The sequence below is a fragment of the Giraffa tippelskirchi genome, chromosome 6 (assembly GCF_054371585.1).
Source record: "Giraffa tippelskirchi isolate mGirTip1 chromosome 6, T2T-mGirTip1v1.2.pri, whole genome shotgun sequence".
NCBI lineage: Eukaryota > Metazoa > Chordata > Mammalia > Artiodactyla > Giraffidae > Giraffa > Giraffa tippelskirchi.
Window position 1 is genome coordinate 112,555,078 of NC_137280.1, and position 20,897 is coordinate 112,575,974.

Here is a 20,897-nt window from a genome sequence, read left to right on the forward strand (position 1 = left end):
CAACCGACCTAGCGGAGCTGCCTTCAATAGTAGATTATTCCAGCTGGACGCCTGTGGAGACTGTATTTTCCTTCTGGCTCCTGGACGAGGGCTCTTGCCTCCAGACCACATTGCCTTTGTGGTGATTGATGGGAAGGCTGCTTTGAAATAGTTTTGTCCGGAGACAAGATCTTTGGCAGACTGCCCTTCGGGCTTAGCACTCTAAAGAAGATGAAAAAACTGGAGAAGAAAAGAGCACCTCCATGTAAAGGGTTCACTGGCAAGTTTAACCCCCCCAGAAAGAGGGACAAGTCCGAAAGAGTGACACTCACAAATCTAAGCCCAGGCTTATTAGCATCAGGAAATGAAACTGTAACTCGATTATCCTTAAAGAGCACTTTTCTATCACAACATTTCCTAAGATAACAGACCTGGGTGGAAATGGAAAATGGTGGCATGGTTGGACTTCAATATGGTTTTGTTCTGTGGCCACCCCCTCCCCCCAACCGCCCCGGCCCTGTCAATTCTTGGCTTGATTTCCTCTTCCCTCTCTTGCCCCATCTCCTCTTTTCACAGATACAAAACAGTATCCGGTGTTTGTGGGCCACAAGCCAGGACGGAACACCACGCAGAGGCACAGGCTGGACATCCAAATGATCGTGATCATGAACAGAACCCTGTACATTGCGGCCAGGTGAGCTCCCTTTTCCCCAAGTTTGCCTTTGGAGCATCCAACAGCCCTAATACCTAAATGTCCACACGCTGCCTCATAGTAAAGATCCTGACATTCCCAAAGAGAGTGTTATTTCATTTAAAGGCTACTTTCATTTGTCAAGCAACCATTCTTCCAAGATTTTCTGTGTCCTTTTAACTTGATGATGTGGATTTGGGTAGAAATAATTGCATATTTTGGAGTTTAAACTCAAATAATCCACTGTTTATCTTGAACATTGTGTATATACCTATACATGTATATACACACGTACAGTATACACAGATATTTACTTAAGCATAGGGTAAAGTGTTCTCTCCTTGATACTTGCTAAATTAAGTTGAAGGTGTCAACATATATCAAATTAAGTTGAATGTGTGTGTGGGTGGGTAGATGTTAAACCTGTATTTTTGCAGATAATATATAGTATATATTATTACTTTAGCAGAATGGCAGCAGCCACCCAGTAGAAGTTTTTGATAGGGATCTAGTTCAGAAAATACTCATCCACTGGGAAAATGTTATTCAAACAGACCATGTCTTAAGGATGAATGGCCTGGCAAGACTACTACCCAGACAGGGATCATATGGATTTAGGTTTTGTTTCAACTCTACTCTTAACTTACCTGGACCACAACCTCTCTGGCTGTTCAGTGTCCTCTGTTACATAAGAGACTAGAGTAGATTATCTTAATGGTGTCCCTTGGGACTCTAAAAATACATGATCCCCTACTGGGGACAGGGGTTGTGGCTTATTTAAAATATTTCTAAATAAACAGCAACAAGGAGCACTGTCTGATGGGGTCCACTGTGGTATAACCTGGCTCAAGACTGATGAATCGTTTTACACTAGGAAGGAGAAATAGAGATTATGTTTGTAGTACCTGTCTGGCTGTGAGCACAAGTAAAGAACAAGTAAATAACAACAGTGCTGGATTCCTTCAAAGCACTTAGATGTTCTGAAAATACAACCTATACAATGTAAAGTGTAAAAAAAAAAAAAAAAAAAAAACACCACTGGCTAGATTAAAATATCGTGTGAGTACCCTACATTTTGGTCACAGGGAGCAATGCCAAAGCACTTTCTAAAAATTCTGCTTCACAAACACTTAGTACATACTTGTTGTATGTGCTATATAAATTGCAAATATGGTTGTAAGTTCTTTATAAATGTTAATTCATTCAATCCTGGGGCAAAAAAAAAAAAAAAAAAAACCTTTGAGTTAGAGCTATTTTCATCCCCATATCTTCCAGGAGGAAATGAAGGTACACAAAGGTGGAATGACTGGGTCAGAATGACATGGGCGGGATTTGAACTGGAATAGTCTTGCTCTAGAGTCTGGGTCACTACTCTGTGCTCCGCAGCCTACTGAACCATAGAAGGCCTACTTGTCCTGGTAATAACCTTCTAATAGCTGTTCCCCAAGAACAGTAGCCACTGTGGGTATTCATTAAAAACATTCCAATCAGTCCCTAGTAGCCACCTCTCTGGGAGAGTATTAGTTCCCTCTTAAATACCATTTTCAGTTTCCTAAATGTAACAGGGATGCAAGATTACATTTGTACCCAGTTAGCTAAAGGCTGGTCAAAACAAATGATTAAACATTGTATCTGTGAGAAATAGGCTGACTCAAGAATCTTCTATGAATTGTTCACTTTGCAACCCAGTCTTTAGGGGGAAAAGAAGCATTATAACCGACTATCTGATGACTTTAACTTGGGTGTGAAACAGTCCCGGGGGCACCAGAGTTAGAAACAAGGTGCTGTGCAGACTTCAAAGGGACCAATATTACACCTTGTTAAAACCAAGACTGTTTCATCCTAACTCCTGACACCAAGAAAAGGAGAAAGGAAAGAAGGAAAAAAAGGAGAGACACATTCACTTCTGTAACACTGTAAGACAGAATCATCTTTGGTTAAAGGTCAAATCTTGACCTTGGTTAAAGGTCAAATCTGTAACAGCCTAGTATTGACATGTCGGTTTTCACTCTGTGCAGTCGCTTCCCTGGAGTACACACCCCTGGAAAAATTCCTAAATGATCTCTGTGGTTTGCATATTTAAGGTCTCTCCTCTCTCTTTAATTTCACATTTCCCAACAGAGCCCCAAGAGATCCACGTTCGCAGGCAGCCACTAACATGATTTAAAGTGAAATCCTCCCCCAGACTCAAGTCATGCCAACATAGTTCAGTGGTGCTCACTGGAGAGGGGAAGAGGAAGTCCTAGGATTAAGTCAGTTTGTGTTCAAATAACTGAATTCAGTAAGAGCAGCGTGCGAACCTGGGATGAACGCGTGCGAACCTGGGATGAACAGACAGTGCTGGGGAAAAACCCCTGACCCTTGATCTGTGGTTTAGCCTAAAGCATCGTTCTGTGCGCTGGGCAATGTGATCTCTTGGAGACTGAAAAATATTGCCACTGTCCAAAGGAGATTTCATTCATAGAATTTTTATTTTTAAAAGGCTCCCCAGTTCTTCTAGACAATCAGCTATCAGAAGCCATGTCCCCAACCAGAACCCAGGGACTGAGTGAAGCTTGATGAGCAATGCCCCTTTTCAGTTCTGCTTTATTATTATCCATTTTGTAAATTCTTTTTTTGTTGCTTAATCTCTGAACTGCTAATTAACATAAACAGGCCATGCCAAAGGGGTGGGGGGGGTGGCAATCAAGAGCTTTCTGAGGAATTGCCAGTGCATATTAATCAGATGTTAATTTACAGTTCATACGTTCCGCTCCTACTTAAAGTTTTGAGCAGAGGCAGGACCAGAAAAAATCTCGAGTCATCTCAAAGCTGATACCAAAGTAATAGGCAATTCCATTCCAATAATGAACCTGACCCACAGCACCGCCAATAAAGTCAAACAAGCAATAAAGGAATGCCATAAAACTGCCTCGGAATTAAAGGGCAGAGCGGTTCTGGCACCCTACTGGAGTCTGAAGAACTTTCCAATTCAGCAATTTACAAAACAGGCTCCTCTCTCTCTCCCTCACCACCCTTACACACACACACACACACTCACACACACTCACACAGGCAAGGGAATTTTATAGGCCAACTGCCTTACCCCTCCTTTTATTTTCATAGGAGAAAGCCTGTTTTTATTTCTGTTTTTCTCTGTTGTACTTTCCCTAAAAGTAGTAGCAAACAGATTTCCAAAGAACTGGGGGAAAAAATGGAAGTGAATCCTGACAGCAGATAATTCCTTTCTTTTTCCTTTCTTCTCTTCTCCCCTTTCCCTTTCTTTTAAGTAATGAGGGGCCCTGAAAGTCTGCATGGGAGCCTTGAGGTCTTGCTTTAAAGCTGTGGGTAATTTTCCAGCCCCAGGACTTCCTGCATTTTAGAAAAAGTCAATGTTATTTCAAGAGAAAACGAGCTGTTTTGCTTTCCCTCACTAGCCCCCCATCTCCTCAGTTGAATGTAGCGCTTTTCTTTTCTTTCTTCTGAATTCCAGACAAAAACGCCCTTGTACTCAGCTCACACAGAAGGGGATGTTTAAATATAGCCCACACCTGAGCTGCTCATTCTGTTTCTCCCCTTCCAAGGGGAGATTGGCAGCAAATCATAAAGACAACCAAGTTTTCAGCAAAACAGGAAGGTGAACAGAAGCAAGAAATGTAAACTTTAGCTCAAGTACATCTTAACCTTAATTGACCATCACTGTGTGAAAAAGAGTAGCTTCTGGAAATAATGTTACCTTTATCGTCTTCCATCTTGTCAATCCAATCATCAAAGCTAAATTTGAGAATATGTTTTCAAAAAAGTGATGGAGATAGACATTAGCTTTTCGTTAGCTCTCTTGATGAACAACTCTAGCACGTTGAATACAAAGTGAAAGGACGTGCGATCCCGTCTGTGTGCCAGTTTGGAATCCTATTTAAGTTTCAGACATCTCCCACCTAAACCACGTCCGTACATACAGATGTTATTGTTACGGGATGTGAGAAACTACTGGAAAGTTTTCATAAAAGGTGGCAAGATGCCATGATTTCTCTGAAGGTGCTGAATGTGATCCTGAAACAGCTCTTAGAAGCTGAACCCTCCCCTTCTTCTTGCCCGCGGATCTTGTTTTTTATAACATCGATGTGGATTTATCTGCCTTGAATGAGACATGGACTCATTTAGGAGAAAACTCACTGCCTTGACTCTTGTGTTTAACATTGTCTTAATTCTTCTTTGTTTATAGGGACCATATTTATACTGTTGATATAGACACCTCACACACAGAAGAAATTTATTGTAGCAAAGTAAGTAGTTTTAAAACCTTCTTTCAGAAATGAAGGATCTTAGGATGGTTCTTGGAGAGAATATGTATTTTAAATGCATTGATTGAGATGACATGGCTTAGAATAATTGGGAACATTTTATGAAATTCTAATTTGGGGATGAGTTAGGGCTTAATATGAAATGGTTATGTACTTCATATTTGATTCATCAATTACGTGCACGTAAACACATTGGAATTTTAGGTAATTCCTAAATTCTTTGGATAAAATATTGGATGTTTGTCCAGGAAAACATCAGTTTCCATACGTAAACTTTTGTCCCACAAATGTTTCACTGTTGTGTTTCCATATCTTGCAATATTAAGTTTGACTTGACTGTTGTGGTTCAGGAATTTGATCATTATCCATTTCAGACAAATATAAAATATAACCTACGCTTCCTTATAACTCCACATGGAGGTATTTTAGTTAATAAAGTCTGCCCCAGAAGTAGATGATCCCTTCAGCACATGAATTTATGTGAAGGAGTGTAACCTGAATTAAATCTTTGTCCACCTAAAGTGAATGTCCCCTTTATGTTTAAGAAAATGACTTCCATATTTTAAGGAAAAAGCCTGCTTTATGGAAACTGATTTATCAAGTGAGAGGAAAGGGCAAGGACATGTATTTTATCAAAATCAGCATAATTTAGCAAGTTAATGTGGATATTTTATGTGAAATTTCCACACTGTTGTTTATTCTTCTTTCCTTTCTCCTTCATCTTTTTCTCAAAGAGAAGAAGATCATTTTGTAGTCTAATGAATAGATAGGGGTTCAAAATTAAATGAACATTTCCACTTCTAATCTTTTGTTGTTATGGTGAATTAATCATGGAGAAAGGGTATGGAAAGCTTTCAATAAATAGATGTTCAGCTTCTAGTCTCCCCCAGGGAACTCTTACTTCTAAAATCAAATGCAACAACCTCTGGGCTCTAATTGATTTCTTTCTTGATCCCTCCAGAAACTGACATGGAAATCTAGACAGGCTGATGTAGACACATGCAGAATGAAGGGAAAACATAAGGTAGGCAATTTTCATTTCTTCTGCAGCTGCCACTTTGGGTTAAGTTCTTGACTGTTATCTCCAGCCACAGACCGTGATGTGGAATGGCTCACGCTAGTCCCTTTTTCCCCAGTAATTGCTTCTTCCATCAACTTATTGAAGGCTTTAATTTGCAAAAAACAGTTTGCTTTTAATGTGATGAAACAGTATGACAGCTGCTAGGGCTGCATCATGAACTATTTAGGGGGCACCAGGGACTTTGGACCCCAAACTAGCTTGTGCTGACTCTTCTGAGCACACTTGTTGGGAACCCACCTCATGGTCCACAGCCCTCAGAGAGTCTGCAGGAGAGCCCAGAAAGGCTGCCGCAGACACAAGGGGTCTGTGCCTTCCGTCACAGAACAACATAAAAACACACTCCAGCTGGGAACCTTGTGTATCAAGGGACTCTGGAGCCTCTGGCATTAAAATTAACGTGATGGGATGCTGCTACATCCTGGCTTGCCTTCCTTTGCTGGCACACACACACACCTCCTGTTCTTATTTACTGTTGAAAAGCAGTTGTTATTGTCAGCATCATCTCGGGCATAAAAACACAAGGAGGAGCCGGGACTTTTCACAGGAGAACTCCCCAGCCCCCTGCATTTTCACCTTGCTCTCAGCACATCATGGCCCATGGTTGAATGGGTTTCTACCCTGAACTGGACACCCAAAAGTTTGAACTGTTTTTCAGGATGAGTGTCACAACTTTATTAAAGTTCTGCTGAAGAAAAATGATGATACTTTGTTCGTCTGTGGAACTAATGCCTTCAACCCTTCCTGCAGAAACTATAAGGTAAATGTTGTTTTGTCTGTTGGAACCACACAGCCCGGAGGTATTTCATAATTTACTGTGATTGTGCCCGCAGTCACCTAAGAGGGTTAATTCAACACCACCTGGGTTCCTCTTGCTTGTTCCACTTAATGTAGTGCTCCACATGACTGATCCTGAGCAGGCTTCTAAGCTTCCTGTTTGTTCAGGATTGATAGACGTGGCTTTAAAGAGCCGACCCGGCCAAGTACGTTTCTGTTAAGACCCTATTCTCTATTGTTCAGAATGTCAGCCTGCGTACCCCATAGACCATGTGGGTTTCCTCTCTCTCCCTTTCTCCTTTTCCCTCCCACCCCACCATCTCCTCTCTGAGCACAAAAACACACTTATACTGTGAACGATTTCTATTTTAAAAGGGATCGCAAAAGCATGCCATTGGAAACTGTAGACATTCCTCTAGGTAAGATTTTCAAGAACACAGGAGTTTAATTCCATTCAGAACTCAGCTTACTTGACCATGCTCTGACTTATCTTGACCTTCATGCAAAGGGGAAAAAGATTAACCCTTGCAGCATTAATAAATCAAGTTAGTTCATCTGATAATGGTGTCGCTGAAGGAGGAGAGGTAAAAATGACCTGAGGTCTTGACCCCACATCTTTACCTTTCCTGGTCCCTCTTTCTGCAGCAGTCTCTTGTTCAGCAAATACACACTGAGTTTCTCCCACGACTAGGAATTGACACTGTAAAGACAGATAGGAGGCGGCCATCCTCAGTGAAGCCAGACAGGGAGAAGAAAACTTCAATCCATGGGTTTGCTGCCATGATGGCATAATACAGAGCATGATGGAAGCATTGCAGAAAAGTGCCTGAGATGAGGAGTCAGGGAAAGCTTCCAGAAGGGGGTGGAAAACCCCTCTCTTCAAGTGTTCCCTCCTGTTGTCCGGACATATGGAACATGAACACCCCAGCCCAGGAGAAACCCGAGCATCTGTGATTGCCCAGAACCTGACATAGTGTCTCCAAACAGGTGTTCAGTTCATTTTTTGTGGGGTAAACAGTGAATGAGATAATGCCTAATCTCAGTCTTAAAGAAGAAGTAACCAAATGAAGGGAGCGGGGCATTCCAGGTAGGGAAACAGCATGAACAAAGGCACGGAGTAAGAAACCGTCTACCGAGCTTGAGAAACTTCATTTGGTTCCAAAGTGTTGGACCGTGAGGTGACAAGTGACAATAAACAAGAATCTGCAGAGGTAGGTGGCCCCAGGGATGAAGGGAAGAGAAGAGCTTCAGGAAACACTGACATGACAAAAACCAGGAGGATTTATGTTGTTGTTGCATGGCAGAAACCAACACAGCACTGTAAGGCAATTATCCTCCTATTGAAAAAAAAAAAAGGAGGATTTACTAATTAATAAGAAGCACAGTAAAGAGAGAGAGGAGTTAAGAACTACTGTGAGACTATCTCCCGGTTGGGTGGATGGGGCAGCCATGAATTTGGACGGGGAGGACAGAAGAGCAGTGGGATGGTGAGAACACGGGGGGTCCATTTTGCATATGGTGAGTGTGCCTGGCACCATGGATGGCAGTGCCTACAGGACATGAATAGAGATCTCCAACAAAAAGATGGATGGCTGAGCCGTGATTTAGTGAGAGACACAGGGATATCTAGATTTGGGTTTCACCAGCATAAAGTAAACCCTTAGGGGTTGTGAAGGATGGGAAAAGAAATGATGGGCTGATGTCAGGACCAGAGCGCTCACCAGCCTGGGTTGGACAGTTTTAAAAGACTTTGCCTTTGCACAGACAGAGGGAGACTCTATTTTACCCTCGTGTTCACCTTCCACTTATGTTTGGAAAAGGGCATCAGCAGGGCCAGCATTAGAGTGAGGTGAGGGAGGCACTCCCATCCGGTGGAACATGTGAGGGCGCACCAAAAACAATTCAGTAATGGGGCTTCCCGGGGGCCGGTGGTGAGGAATCTGCCTTGCAATGCAAGAGACATGGGTTCAGTCCCTGGTGCAGGAAGATCCCACATGCTGTGGGGCAACTATGCCCGCATACCACAACTACTGAGCCCATGAGCTGCAACAAAAGAAGCCACTGCAGTGAGAAGTGCACACCGCAACAGAGACTACCCCCTCCCCCTGGCCCACTTGCAGCAACTAGGACCCAGCAGAGCCAATAAATAAGTAAATAAATTTCTTTTAATTTAGTAATCAAGATACACGATATTTTCAATGTGGTATTTTTATAAGTCTAAACTGATGCCAAAAATGTGAAAGTGTTAGTCACTCAGTTGTGTCTGACTCTTTGCAACCTCATGGACTGTAGCCCACCAGGCTCCTCTGTCCATGGAATTCTCCAGGCAAGAATACTGGAGTAGGCAGCCATTCCCTTCTCCAGCAGATCTTCCCAACCCAGGGATCGAACCCAGGTCTCCTGCTCTGCAAGCAGATTCTTTACCATCTGAGCCACCAGGGAAGCAGAGGATGAGATGGTTGGATAGTATCACCAACTCAATGAACGTGAGTTGGAGCAAACCCCAGGAGACGGTGAAAGATAGGGAAGCCTAGCATGCTGCAGTCCATGGGGTCACAAAGTTGGACATGACCTTACGACTAAACAACAACAATGCAAACACGTATTATCATTATATATTAAAATTTCACATAATGACAGGAGCTAATTCAGGTGGTAAGAGGCAGCCCGTCAAGTCAAACATTCAGCCAGGAATGGTATACTGGAGCTCTGACTTTAATTCTGCCACTTAATATTCCATCCCTGTGTGTCATTGTTTAGGACTCATTAAGATGAATGCTTCGAACAAATCCGAACGAATTCCCTAGCTGGAGACCTATGTCCTATGACAAATTATAGGTTTCCTTGGCACTGTGTTACCCAGCCTGCAAGGGATCCAGCTCCTTCTCCCCACACGTGTTCCATTCCCCAGGGCACTCCACCTCTAAGAGGTGCCTTCACCTCTCCCTTGTTCTAGCCACACCTGCTGACATGTTCCAGGAGCCCAGGGCCTCTCAGGAACAACAGACAGGATACACGTAGCATGGAGAATGGCAGTGAGAACTCTTAGAATTGCTCAGAAAAGTGTTTTTAGACTCTCTGAGCAGACTGCAACTTTCCCAAGGACATGGGACATAATGTATTTGGCTTCAGAGAAAATGGACAGCCTATCTCATAAGTGCTTTTTAATCACCAGATCAGGACCAAAGGGTCAAAGCAAAAACAATAGCCAGTCTTCCACTGAAAGACCCAAATCACAGAGCTCAGAAGCATCAAGTGAAACTAGTTTGAAGCAGGAAGGTGACAAAATTTTGGTCTCTGCTTCTGCACTGTGCCCTGACTTCCACAAGTTTTATAACAGAAGTAAGCTGAATATATTAGAGATTAGAGCCCCAAATAAGATTACCCGTGGGAGAATTCTGAAGGCTGTCCGTTATAAATCTACAACTACACTCCATACCTTTTCCTTCCTGTTCTCTAAACCTCTTGAACTTCTGCACAAGTCAGGCTGGTTCTTAGTATAATTATCTCTACCCTACGGTGATTTAATTTCCCAGGGGCTGTTGTTAAGTCTGAGATTTGATGACTGCTACAAGGATTAGTTCTTACTTCAGGGAAACAGGATTTCACCATGGCATTGTCTTGTCTCTGGGCCTTTCCAAGTTCACAAACCAATACAATAATTTCTCATTGCTTCCCGTCCCTGACTAGCTCTAGCTGTGGCCACTTTTTTAGAAGTAAGTACATTTAAAAAAATATATCCCCCTCGTATATTATTGTTTCCCCATGGGCAGGATACAGCCTGCAACTGCTTGGGATTACAGCATTTCTGTTGCATCACTGTATAGCAGGTATCGCTCTGAATACTTGTCACAGACTGCAAAGTCTGTCACAGTTCAACAGGAAGCTCTTGTTGGGATAAAATATTAGGAAAAGACTTTCATAAAAATGTGCCGGGGAAGAGTACATTTTGCTTTAAAGGGTGTCTAACTTGAACATCTTTCTTTTTTAACACAACTGCTTTATGTGAATCTCAGCCACAGTTTAAACAAGCATTATGGCTTTGATGGGGGAGATCCCAAAGTGGTTGCACATAGAAAAGGTCTGTCCTATTCTTGAAAAGTTTCTGTGGGTTGAGGGCAAAGGGCACAAATGATTGGACTCTACTAGCGGCTGCTCAGTAAGGATCTCGCTCTTTCCTCCTGTGCAGCAACTTCAGGCACCTTGATTTAAGGCACTTCAATTTTAGTGCTAAAGAGCATTTCACAGATCCTTCCTCAGTGCTGTCTTGGGTTTGTCTTCTTTCTGTTTTCATATATGGGGTCAAACCATGCCACTGCCAGATGATAAACAAAATACCCTAAAATCATAAAGAAGGCTGAAATACAGAGGAGTCAGAACATTAGTACTGTGGAGGAGATCACTGTTTGGTCTCTGTGATGCTGAGATTTAAATGCTAGGAAGCTCTCATGGTGTCAGGAAGGGAGGGTGGGAGGAACCCCTGAATTATTGGTCTAGATGGGCCAAGCACTGACTGTTGGCTGATAAACAGAGGTTCATTTCCTGCTCACATCACAGCCAAGTGTGGATCAGTCAGAGAGTTTCTATTCTGAGAGGTTATTCAGAAAGCCACAATCTCCTAGGATCTTGGAATTCTCCACTGGATCCTCTGTAGGATCCAGTGAAGAAGATGGAAAGAGAAGGGAAGAAAGTGGAAAGAGAGCAAGAGTAGAGGATCTGGGGAGGTTTTCAGGGGCAAGACCTAGAGGTGGGGCAGAGCCTTATACTCACACCCCATTTGGCTAGAGCTCAGTCATGTGATCACACCTGACTGCAAGGAAGGATGGGAAATGTAGTTTAGTGTGATATGGAGGAAAGGGAAATGAATTTGTTGAACAGCTAGTAAGGCTTTGCCTCACCTGCAAATACCTATGAGCCAGGCAGGTAACTTGTAGGAGTGAAGCAAGCAGGATGTCAATACAATCTATGGGTAAAGGGGTCTTGGTGCTAGAGACTACATGCCGATCTGAAGAAAATGGCAGGGGTGGCCATTACTCAAATATAGCTTACTGCCACTTGGCTAAGAAGGGCCTGAATTGACTTACCCACATGTTCAAAAGATGCAAGAAATCCAAGTTTTCGTATGCAATCTTCCTTTTTAAAAGAGAGCTCGTTTTCCTTTTTCTTTTTCTAAACATACTCAGATGACCGAACCGGCAAGCTAGTAATAACCTCTAGGGTACAGGAATAAGCCTGGGTTGGGCATGAGGAGATGGGAGTGAAGTGGCAACCACACTGCTCATATCTGGGGCCCGTGGGAACCTCTCAGCTTCTGGGCCTCTCTTTCTCATCTACACAATCTGAGAATCAGACATGTTTCTGAAGTAGATGCAAAGGCCACCTGAGCTCTGCTTGCATCCATGTTTTTGTTCATACTTGCTGATGCCATACTATTCTAGCAGGTAACCTGAGAAAGAACCCCAGAGTCTTCTCCTAGAATTTAACCCACAAAAGCAAGACTCCTCTGGCAAAACAAAACCAAAACTGAGGTCATTTTCTGTGGAGTTCATTACTTAGCAGATAATTCTAGGGGATGGGGTAATGTTTTCCTGGTGAATACCTCAGAAATCCCTTTTCCAAGGAAAAAGATGCTTATTTCTCTAGCATTCCAGGAGGATATGAGAATCTCTTTATTGTCATGGTTCTGAGTCAAGCAGACGTGACTGATTCTTCTGACTGTCCTAGCTACAGAATGTTGGTCAAGTGACTTAATCTCTCTCAACATTCAGCTTCCCCATTTGAAACCAAAAGACTTAACCTCAGAGGGTATTTGAATATTATTTGCACCAGGCGTATAAATTGCTCAAAAAATTAAGTGCTTTGTAAATATTAGTTGCTGTTATTACCGTTGGTTGTTGTTCCTAATTTAGTCCTATTATTTCATTTAGATGGATACTTTGGAGCCTGTGGGTGATGAATTTAGCGGAATGGCCAGATGCCCTTACGATGCCAAACATGCCAATATCGCACTGTTTGCAGGTAAATGACCTGATTTCCTGATTTCTCCTCATTGCATTTGTTTTCATGGGCTCAGCCTGTGGCTCTGGAGAATTCACCGAGTCACAGTTGTACTTTGATTCTCTGGTGACTACTGTAACTAAGAATGCCTTTTCCATTTGAAATTCATATGGAAATTGTACTTTTGCTTTTTTGTTGTTGTTGTTCAGTCACTCAGTCATGTCCAACTCTTTGCGACCCCATGGACTGCAGCACACCAGGCTTCCCTGTCCTTCACTATCTCCTGGAGTTTGCTCAAACTCATGCCCATTGAGTCAGTGATGCCATCCAACCATCTCATCCTCTGTCGTCCCCTTCTCCTCCTCCTGCCTTCAATCTTTCCCAGCATCAGGGTCATTTCCAATGAGTCGGCTCTTCACATCAGGTGGCCAAAGTATTGGAGCTTCAGCTTGAGCATCAGTCCTTCCAGTGAATATTCGGGGTGGATTCCTTAAGGATCTCCTTGCTTCTTTTTTTTTTTTTCTCTCCTCGCTTCTTAAGACAAGTCTTTGCCATGCTTACCCATGCTTCTCTGCCTTCAGAAAGAGTAACAACTTTGTGCTAAACATGCAGCATACCGGTTAGGGCATGTCTGGGCTGAAGTAATAGAAAATCCCACCTCGAACCCCTGGTGTGAACTGAGTATTTAAGGTGGGGTAGACTTTGGGGTTGCTTTGATTCAACAACTCATTCATCTCATCCAGGACACAGGTCCTTTTCATTTCTCTGCTCAGTTTTCTTTCTTTCTCTGAGGGAGACTGGCTGTTCTCACAATCATAGGGTGGCTGGTGGGTCTCAATTAGGGCTACATATCCTTTTGTCTGCGATTCTCAGGTGGCGCTAGTGGTAAAGAACCCACATGCCAGTGCAGGACACTTAAGAGACATGGGTTTGATCCCTGGGTGGGGAAGATCCCCTGGAGGAGGGCATGGCAACCGGCTCCAGTATTCCAGCCTGGAGAATCCAATGGACAGAGGAGCCTGGCAGGCTACAGTCCATAAGGTTGCATAAAGTCAGACGTGACTGAAGCAACTTAGAATGCACACACATCCCCTTGTCTACATATAGAAGGGAGAAGGAAAGAGACAAAAGAAAGCTTCTGGAAGCTCTCTAGGTTACCAGCATATCTTCTCAAATATCATGACCTCATGAGTTTACGTGCCTGTCTCTGATAGAACTGTAGTGGCCAAAGGGATGATGCTGATGATCAGAGGTTGACCAACACTCCCCATTGCTACTTCTTCCTTCCATTGCAAAGGATATAGAATGAAAGCAAATAAGCCATCACTTTCAGATGGGGATTTTTTGTATGTGGGTGGGTGGTTTATTGATAACTAGAAATTTATTTGGGAATTCATTTCCAGCTGTGCTCGTGGAGGTGGGTATAGGAAAAAGTATTGGTATAATAGTGATTGTTATAAAATGTAATAAAGCAGTTAGCTATAATTTACATCGCCACAGCCAAAACCTGGCACATCCTAGCTCAATGAGGAACTTTAGGGCTTTGATTATGAAAAAAGATCAGCTCCTTGAACCACATCCTCAGTGTCATCATTTGTGAACCTAAATCTGCAGTCAAAAACTGAAGAGGCAGTTTGTGCCAAGTTACGAAGGAAAGGTTTCTCAGGTTCTCCTCCAAAGGTAGAGCATTCCTAGCAAGCCGTCTTGTAAGAAACACAAAGTCATGTAAACCTATCTGTAAGCATGGGTAGGGGCAAGGCCACTGGAAAGAGTGCTTGAGAATTATATTCTTAAGTGCCTAACTTCTGCTGAAGCACTTTTCTGATACTTGGAACCTGCATTAGTAATAGAGTAATGGAGGCTGTGGACTGCAGTGGAAAATGTAAATTTACCAATGAAAAAGAGGCAGCCCAAGGTAGGAAGAGGAGAGTGAGCAGAGTGTTTTCTAAGGCCGCCAGCCTTCCAAGAGCAAGCCCCAAGAAGCCATCCTGTGGCTGCCACTCCTCCTAACCAGAAGGCATATCTGAATCCACATTCCCTGAAATGCTTGGAAGCTCTTAAAACTTTCACCATTATAAACAGAAGATACTTGTTGCCCCTGAATAGTTGTTCATACTACCAAGAGTGACAAAACAGTACTCTATTTTACAAGTAAAAGTTCTGGCAAGATATCCAGTTTAAAATGTAAAACAAAGATTATGGAGGAGTGTTCAACAGCAGTAACCACACACACACACACACACACACACACACACACACACACACACACACACACACACACACACACACACACACACACACACACACACACACACACACACACACACACACACACACACACACACACACACACACACACACAGAGCTCCCACTGTCCTCTACTCCTCAGGTATATCCATATGACCCGAAGCTATGATTCTATAAGAAAAATTGTGATTTTTGCAGACGCATGTGTATCAATAGAAAGGTTTGCTGTCTGCAGCCAAAATCTAACCCAGAAGGTCAATATGTACAAATGTACAATAATGACTGCCAATAATGTAGATATGAAGACAGCTCTACCTGAAACTGAGCAAATATCAGTTAAGACCAAAAGCAGACCTCAAAGACTTCGCTTAGGTATGTTTATTTAAAACAGAACCATATGCTTATCCCACGAGGGTTAGAGCTTAAAGAGAACTGTGATGTATATAAGCCACTTCTGAAGATGCTCTGGAAACCACAATTAATGAAGACAGGTAACCCATTAAAGCTGAGCCAAGGAAGCTATTTTTTATATTGAATATAGTTATTGTTTCCATTTCATCTACAAAGATTTTACTGTTCCAGAACAGCCCCTTTGATTATCTGTGTAAAGAATGCTTGCTAATCCAGGAAAAGAACCAAAACTTTTAAGGATTTGTCTTCAATCATCTTGGCTCTCTTTTGCCTTGGATGTATCCTCAAGCCGAAGTCCAAAAGAGCATGAATTCTTAAAGAAAAGTCCAGTTGAACTCAGCATTATCCCTTCCCCCTCTTTATTTTGGCTTCTTATATATCAGAAGAATGTTCTCAATTTGAGACTTTGGAAATACTGAAACAAGTATCTTTTAAATGGAAAGCTAGATCAGTAGGACTTAGTGGCTCTCCTGATTGATGTAAAGAGGAGCAGAGACTCAAAAAGGATACACATACCAATCTTCTTTTTTTTCTTTTTTTTAATCGGAGTATGATTACATATAGCAATTTTAGTCAGCTCTTTTTTGCTTACAAATCCTATTTCTTCAACTTCTCTCACTTGCTTAGGCTGCGGACTTTCTTACTTCTGCTTGTACTTAAATTTTTCTGGTGATACAATCAGCCTCTATCTTTCCCGGGGCTCCCACCTAATCCAGTTTACCATGGTATGGTGGCAGTTGCAGTGTCCAAGGGGCCTTGGCCTTGAGATTTCAGTCAAGGTCCATCTAATGGAGTGAAGCAAACAACATTTTTCATTTACCCTGTTCCCTGAGCTGCTGCTGCTTAGAAATTGCCATGCAATTTAGAAATGAAAAATGTTGCATCTCTCGTGATCCCAATTTAAAATGGTTAGGAATGTGGGCCAAGTATTTTCCTAGCGACTCTTGGATTTGTCCCAGTTGTCCCATCTTATTTGCCTGATATAGGAAAGCCAGGTGGGGGATGTCTCTATTATTCCCCCAGGCCCACCATCTTGCTCCAACCCTATTCTCCTCTCCTCTTTCTCTTCAAAGATGGAAAACTATACTCTGCTACAGTGACAGACTTCCTTGCCATTGATGCAGTCATCTACCGGAGTCTTGGAGACAGCCCAACCCTACGGACCGTCAAGCATGATTCAAAATGGTTAAAAGGTGAACAAACAATTAAAAAAAGAAAGGAGGTGTGGTGGGGGAGATATATATCTTGAAGGAGATTTAGTGTCTGAATGGTCCAGATTGTCGTTTCATTTTAGTAATGGCTTCTCACAGACAGGAAGGTGGAAATTGCATCTCTTGCCCCAAGTTGATTTATTACCTCCCCTTTTCACTTCCCATGAGTTTCTGGAGTATTATCAAAACTACCAACGCCACTATAATAGAATACATGACATTCATCTTTCCTGCTTCAAGCTCTCATTTCAAAGCCCCACATGAAAACAATTAAACAAAACACTTCATTCATAGAAAGGAATGGGGAATTAGAGGTGGTGGGGAACAGGAAAAAAGCTGTTCACAACCCGAAAGAGTCAAGCTTGACAAGGCGATGTGTACAAAATCTATTCTGTAATATGAGCCTTGTATTGTAGAAAATAAAATTACAGAGATATGCGAAACTCATTTATTCTTCATTGTTCATTGCAACTGCTTCTGAAAGATTAAATCTGTAGGCTTAAATGCTTTTGGAAATCACTAAGCACTTGCATGTGTAAAGTCACTAGAAATGGTTAGTGTTAACCAAATGTCTAATGGCCCTACAATTTTATTTCATAACATGTCTTTGGTTGCAACTGACTGCAGTTCTTTTAACTCTGTGTGACACGCCTCCAATTAAAGTGCCCATTTGTCCACAGAACCGTATTTTGTCCAAGCGGTAGATTATGGAGACTACATCTACTTCTTCTTTAGGGAAATAGCGGTGGAGTACAACAGCATGGGAAAGGTAAGAGGGGAGGATGTCTTAATATGGGGCCAATGTGGTTATGAATGGCTTTGAAATAAAACCATAAATCTAAGGACAAGGTCATCATTTTGAGAAGACCCAGCAAAGACTGGTGGAAGTGAAACATTTTGCTTCCTTGAACCCCTATATGCTTTTTCTGATTAGTGACAGAATATAGGGAAACCTCTTAAATACATTGAAAACTTAATAAACAGATGAGTTTCAAGTATCTTAAGAAAGATGTGGTTTCCAGGTCTACTCATCAAGTTTTTTTTGTTTTGTTTTGTTTTAAATTGAGCTGTTCTACAGAGAGAAAGTAACTATTCAATACCTATAAGCAAACCCAGGGTCCTGACTGTATTCATTGCAAAAAGCAATAGAAGACTTAGGGGATGTCTATGTCGATTATTTTTACCAGAGAGTGGATCAAGACCACTGAGTTGGAGGGCACAAATTCAACACCAGGGTGGCTTGCACAGTTAGAGGAATTCAGAGCGTGAGAGGCAGAGCCCAGAGGCAGCCAGGGAGGATGGCAGAGATGGCGCATACAAAGTACGCTTTTGTTTGAGGAAATAAAAAGCTAAGCAGTCTGTATGGAAATGAGTGTATGTGCCTGGGAGCTGATCCCCTGAAGGATTTATGCTTCTGTATTAAATGCCACAGCCTTATCTTTCAAAACATGCTGTTCCAATGCTGAGTTTTTCCCTTTTTTTTTTTGCCACTGATTTTAGAAACACAGGATTAAACTAAGTATCTTGTTGTTCTGTTTCTATTTTTCTAAGAAAGGTAAATTCTACCAAGATCTCCATGCAAAGTAAGCGCATTTCCTCTTCTCCCTGTTTTCCCTCTGCAGGTAGTTTTCCCAAGGGTGGCTCAGGTTTGTAAGAATGACATGGGAGGGTCTCAGAGAGTCCTGGAGAAGCAGTGGACTTCTTTCCTGAAGGCTCGCCTCAATTGCTCCGTTCCCGGGGACTCCCATTTTTATTTCAACATCCTGCAGGCAGTTACCGACGTGATTCATATTCATGGCCGTGATGTTGTCCTGGCAACCTTCTCCACACCTTATAACAGGTAACCATGCCCTGGCGGTGAGGACTTCATCGGTCCTTCCCGGCTTCCTTTTCCCAAGGGGTTCTTGTCTAATACACAAGATTTGCAACTGATGGAAACACTGCCATTCACTATTTGTAACTAACAAGCACTTAACACTCAGTTTTCATCCACAAATGAACAGTCAGTATAAGTACTGTTAGAGTAGAATTTTGGAGAAAGTAATGAGATAAATTATACCAATATCTTCTTTTCAGATGTCCGGGATAGAAAAACACACTATAATAGTATAAAAACACTATTCATGTGTTATTTCTCAACCCCTCTAGTTATCTTGAAAAGTGAATACCGTTGCCTTCTTTTTACACTTGAGGAAACCGAGTTTAATTATACTCTCTGGTCCAGGTAGTCCACAGATAGAAGCAGCAGCTTTGGCACTCAAGAATGTTCCTCTTTTCTAGGTCACCTAACATTTTATTTGACTATTAATATTTCTATGACTGGATCAGTAATTTTTGAAAAATACTGGATATGTATTAAAATGCTACAGAGTGAAATTTAGGAAGTAGATGAGTCCATCTTGCATCCCACCTGATTATCATCCTGTCAGAGGAACCAGAATCCCAATCCCAGCACCACTGTCTGATTCTGGAGGGTTCTATTGAGGATTTAGGTTTCCCTGGTGGTCCAGGACTAAAGAATCCACCTGCAATGCAAGTGATGCAGGTTTGATCCCTGGGCCTGGAAGATCCCTTGGAGAAAGAAATGGCAGCCCACTCCAGTATTCTTGCCTGGGAAATCCCATGGACAGAGGATCCTAGCGGCCTACAGTCCTTGGGGTCACAAGAGTTGGACATGACTGAGCGACACCACGACCAACACCATTGAGGATTTACAAGTCATCAAACATTGTACTGAGAAATACTGAGTCTCAGCCCATTCATTCCTATTTTTGTATTTATTTAAGCTAAGACACTGAGCTATTAAATGACACACTAAAAACTGTCCCTGGAGCAGTGGACACGTGTGGAGACGAAAGAATAGAGGAAGAGGGACACAATGTTCCCTGGCACTTGGCTCTCCCAGACCTTAGAGTCCTGGCATTGTCCTGTGGAAATGATCCTCACTCTGGCCGTGGCCGAGAAATTGAAGTTCATGTACTAGACTATGTACAATTCTGTCTGTTCTCTCTGATCTTCTGTTAGGAATACACTGTCTTGTTTTGGATTATACTTTTTACAAAGACTTTGAAGAACCTGATGAATGGCTAGATGACAGGAACATACATGATGAGACTGGAGGACAGCAGCTAGGAAAAAACGCCTAACAACTGGGTAAAGCCCACAACAGAGCAAGCTGCAAGATGAAATTATACAGAGGGCAAGAGTCAAGAGTCCCCCACTGAAGACATAAGAAAACATAAACCTATATTGCAGCAAGAAGTATTTAGTTAGGTTTAAGTAAGCTGTGACCATCTGAAGGAATTTTTAGACTTGAGAATAGAAAAGATGTAAAAATTCAGACCTTAACTGTTTGTACTTTGGAACCCATGTATCTAGGAGTGTTGAAAAAGAAAACTGTTCTGGAACATAGGAATGTAAGTGCCAGTGGAATTTCAGAGCACATTTCTAATTTAATGTTTTTTGAGAAAATGAGTTACTTTGTGATTACAGCAAAGTAGTAGATTCCTAAATATTACACATACTCCATTTAAAGAATTTGCTTTAAAGGTCCCTAGGAGACATTCAATAAGTGCATGCTAAGGCAGTCTCAGAAACCATATTTGGTCAGTAAGATCAGAAAATGGCAAAAGTATGCAGACCAGTCTTCATCTATAAATGATAATCCCTCTCTGATTACTCCCTCTGGTTTCATCCCTTTCCACCCCATTCTCCACACATTCCCACTCCATCATGTCAGGTTGATTCAAATCCTTTAGGGGCTCCTCTTGCCCTGAAGATAAAGCCCAGCTCCCCTGGTGGCATGGCATGGAAGCCCATCATGGTCAGGTGTCGGCTCCTCCTCCAGTGCAGAGGGTTGACTGAACTGCTCACACCCTGTTGTCTTGCCAAGTCTGCTCCCCCAACCTAGCTGCTTGCCCACTGAACTGCTGGGGATGCTCCAAGGCTCAGTTCCAGTCACGTCCCCTGGAACTCTGCACATGCCTTTCTTATATACTGCCTTTACCAGATGGTCTTGGAAAAGTTGTTATTATTATCATCACTGCTGTTGTTGCTTGCCGCCACAATGAATTGTGACTCAGCTGAGAGCACGATTTGTTATTTACTGAGCATTCACTGCTTGAGATTGGGGATTCCATAAATATATGTTGAATGAACAGAAGATGGGGATAAAGGGAGGAGATACAGTAGGGAAGAAAAAAGAAAGGATTTTACACATGATT

At 42.3% G+C, this 20,897-nt stretch overlaps 1 protein-coding gene across 12 annotated transcripts in view; it reads left to right on the plus strand.

Moving 5' to 3' along the window:
- The window catches only part of SEMA6A (semaphorin 6A), a 133,611-nt gene that overhangs the window by 69,894 nt on the left and 42,820 nt on the right, over window positions 1–20,897 (plus strand). For all 12 annotated transcript variants that reach the window (XR_014056475.1, XR_014056477.1, XR_014056476.1 and 9 more), the window contains exons 3-10: window positions 556–673; window positions 4,875–4,935; window positions 5,915–5,977; window positions 6,690–6,791; window positions 12,736–12,826; window positions 16,537–16,656; window positions 17,355–17,443; window positions 18,297–18,514. Coding sequence is in view for 9 of the 12 variants with exons in the window: in XM_081499121.1 (XP_081355247.1) it covers window positions 556–673; window positions 4,875–4,935; window positions 5,915–5,977; window positions 6,690–6,791; window positions 12,736–12,826; window positions 16,537–16,656; window positions 17,355–17,443; window positions 18,297–18,514 (862 nt within the window). In the remaining 3 variants the exon portion in view is untranslated. The remainder of the gene's footprint in view (window positions 1–555; window positions 674–4,874; window positions 4,936–5,914; window positions 5,978–6,689; window positions 6,792–12,735; window positions 12,827–16,536; window positions 16,657–17,354; window positions 17,444–18,296; window positions 18,515–20,897) is intronic.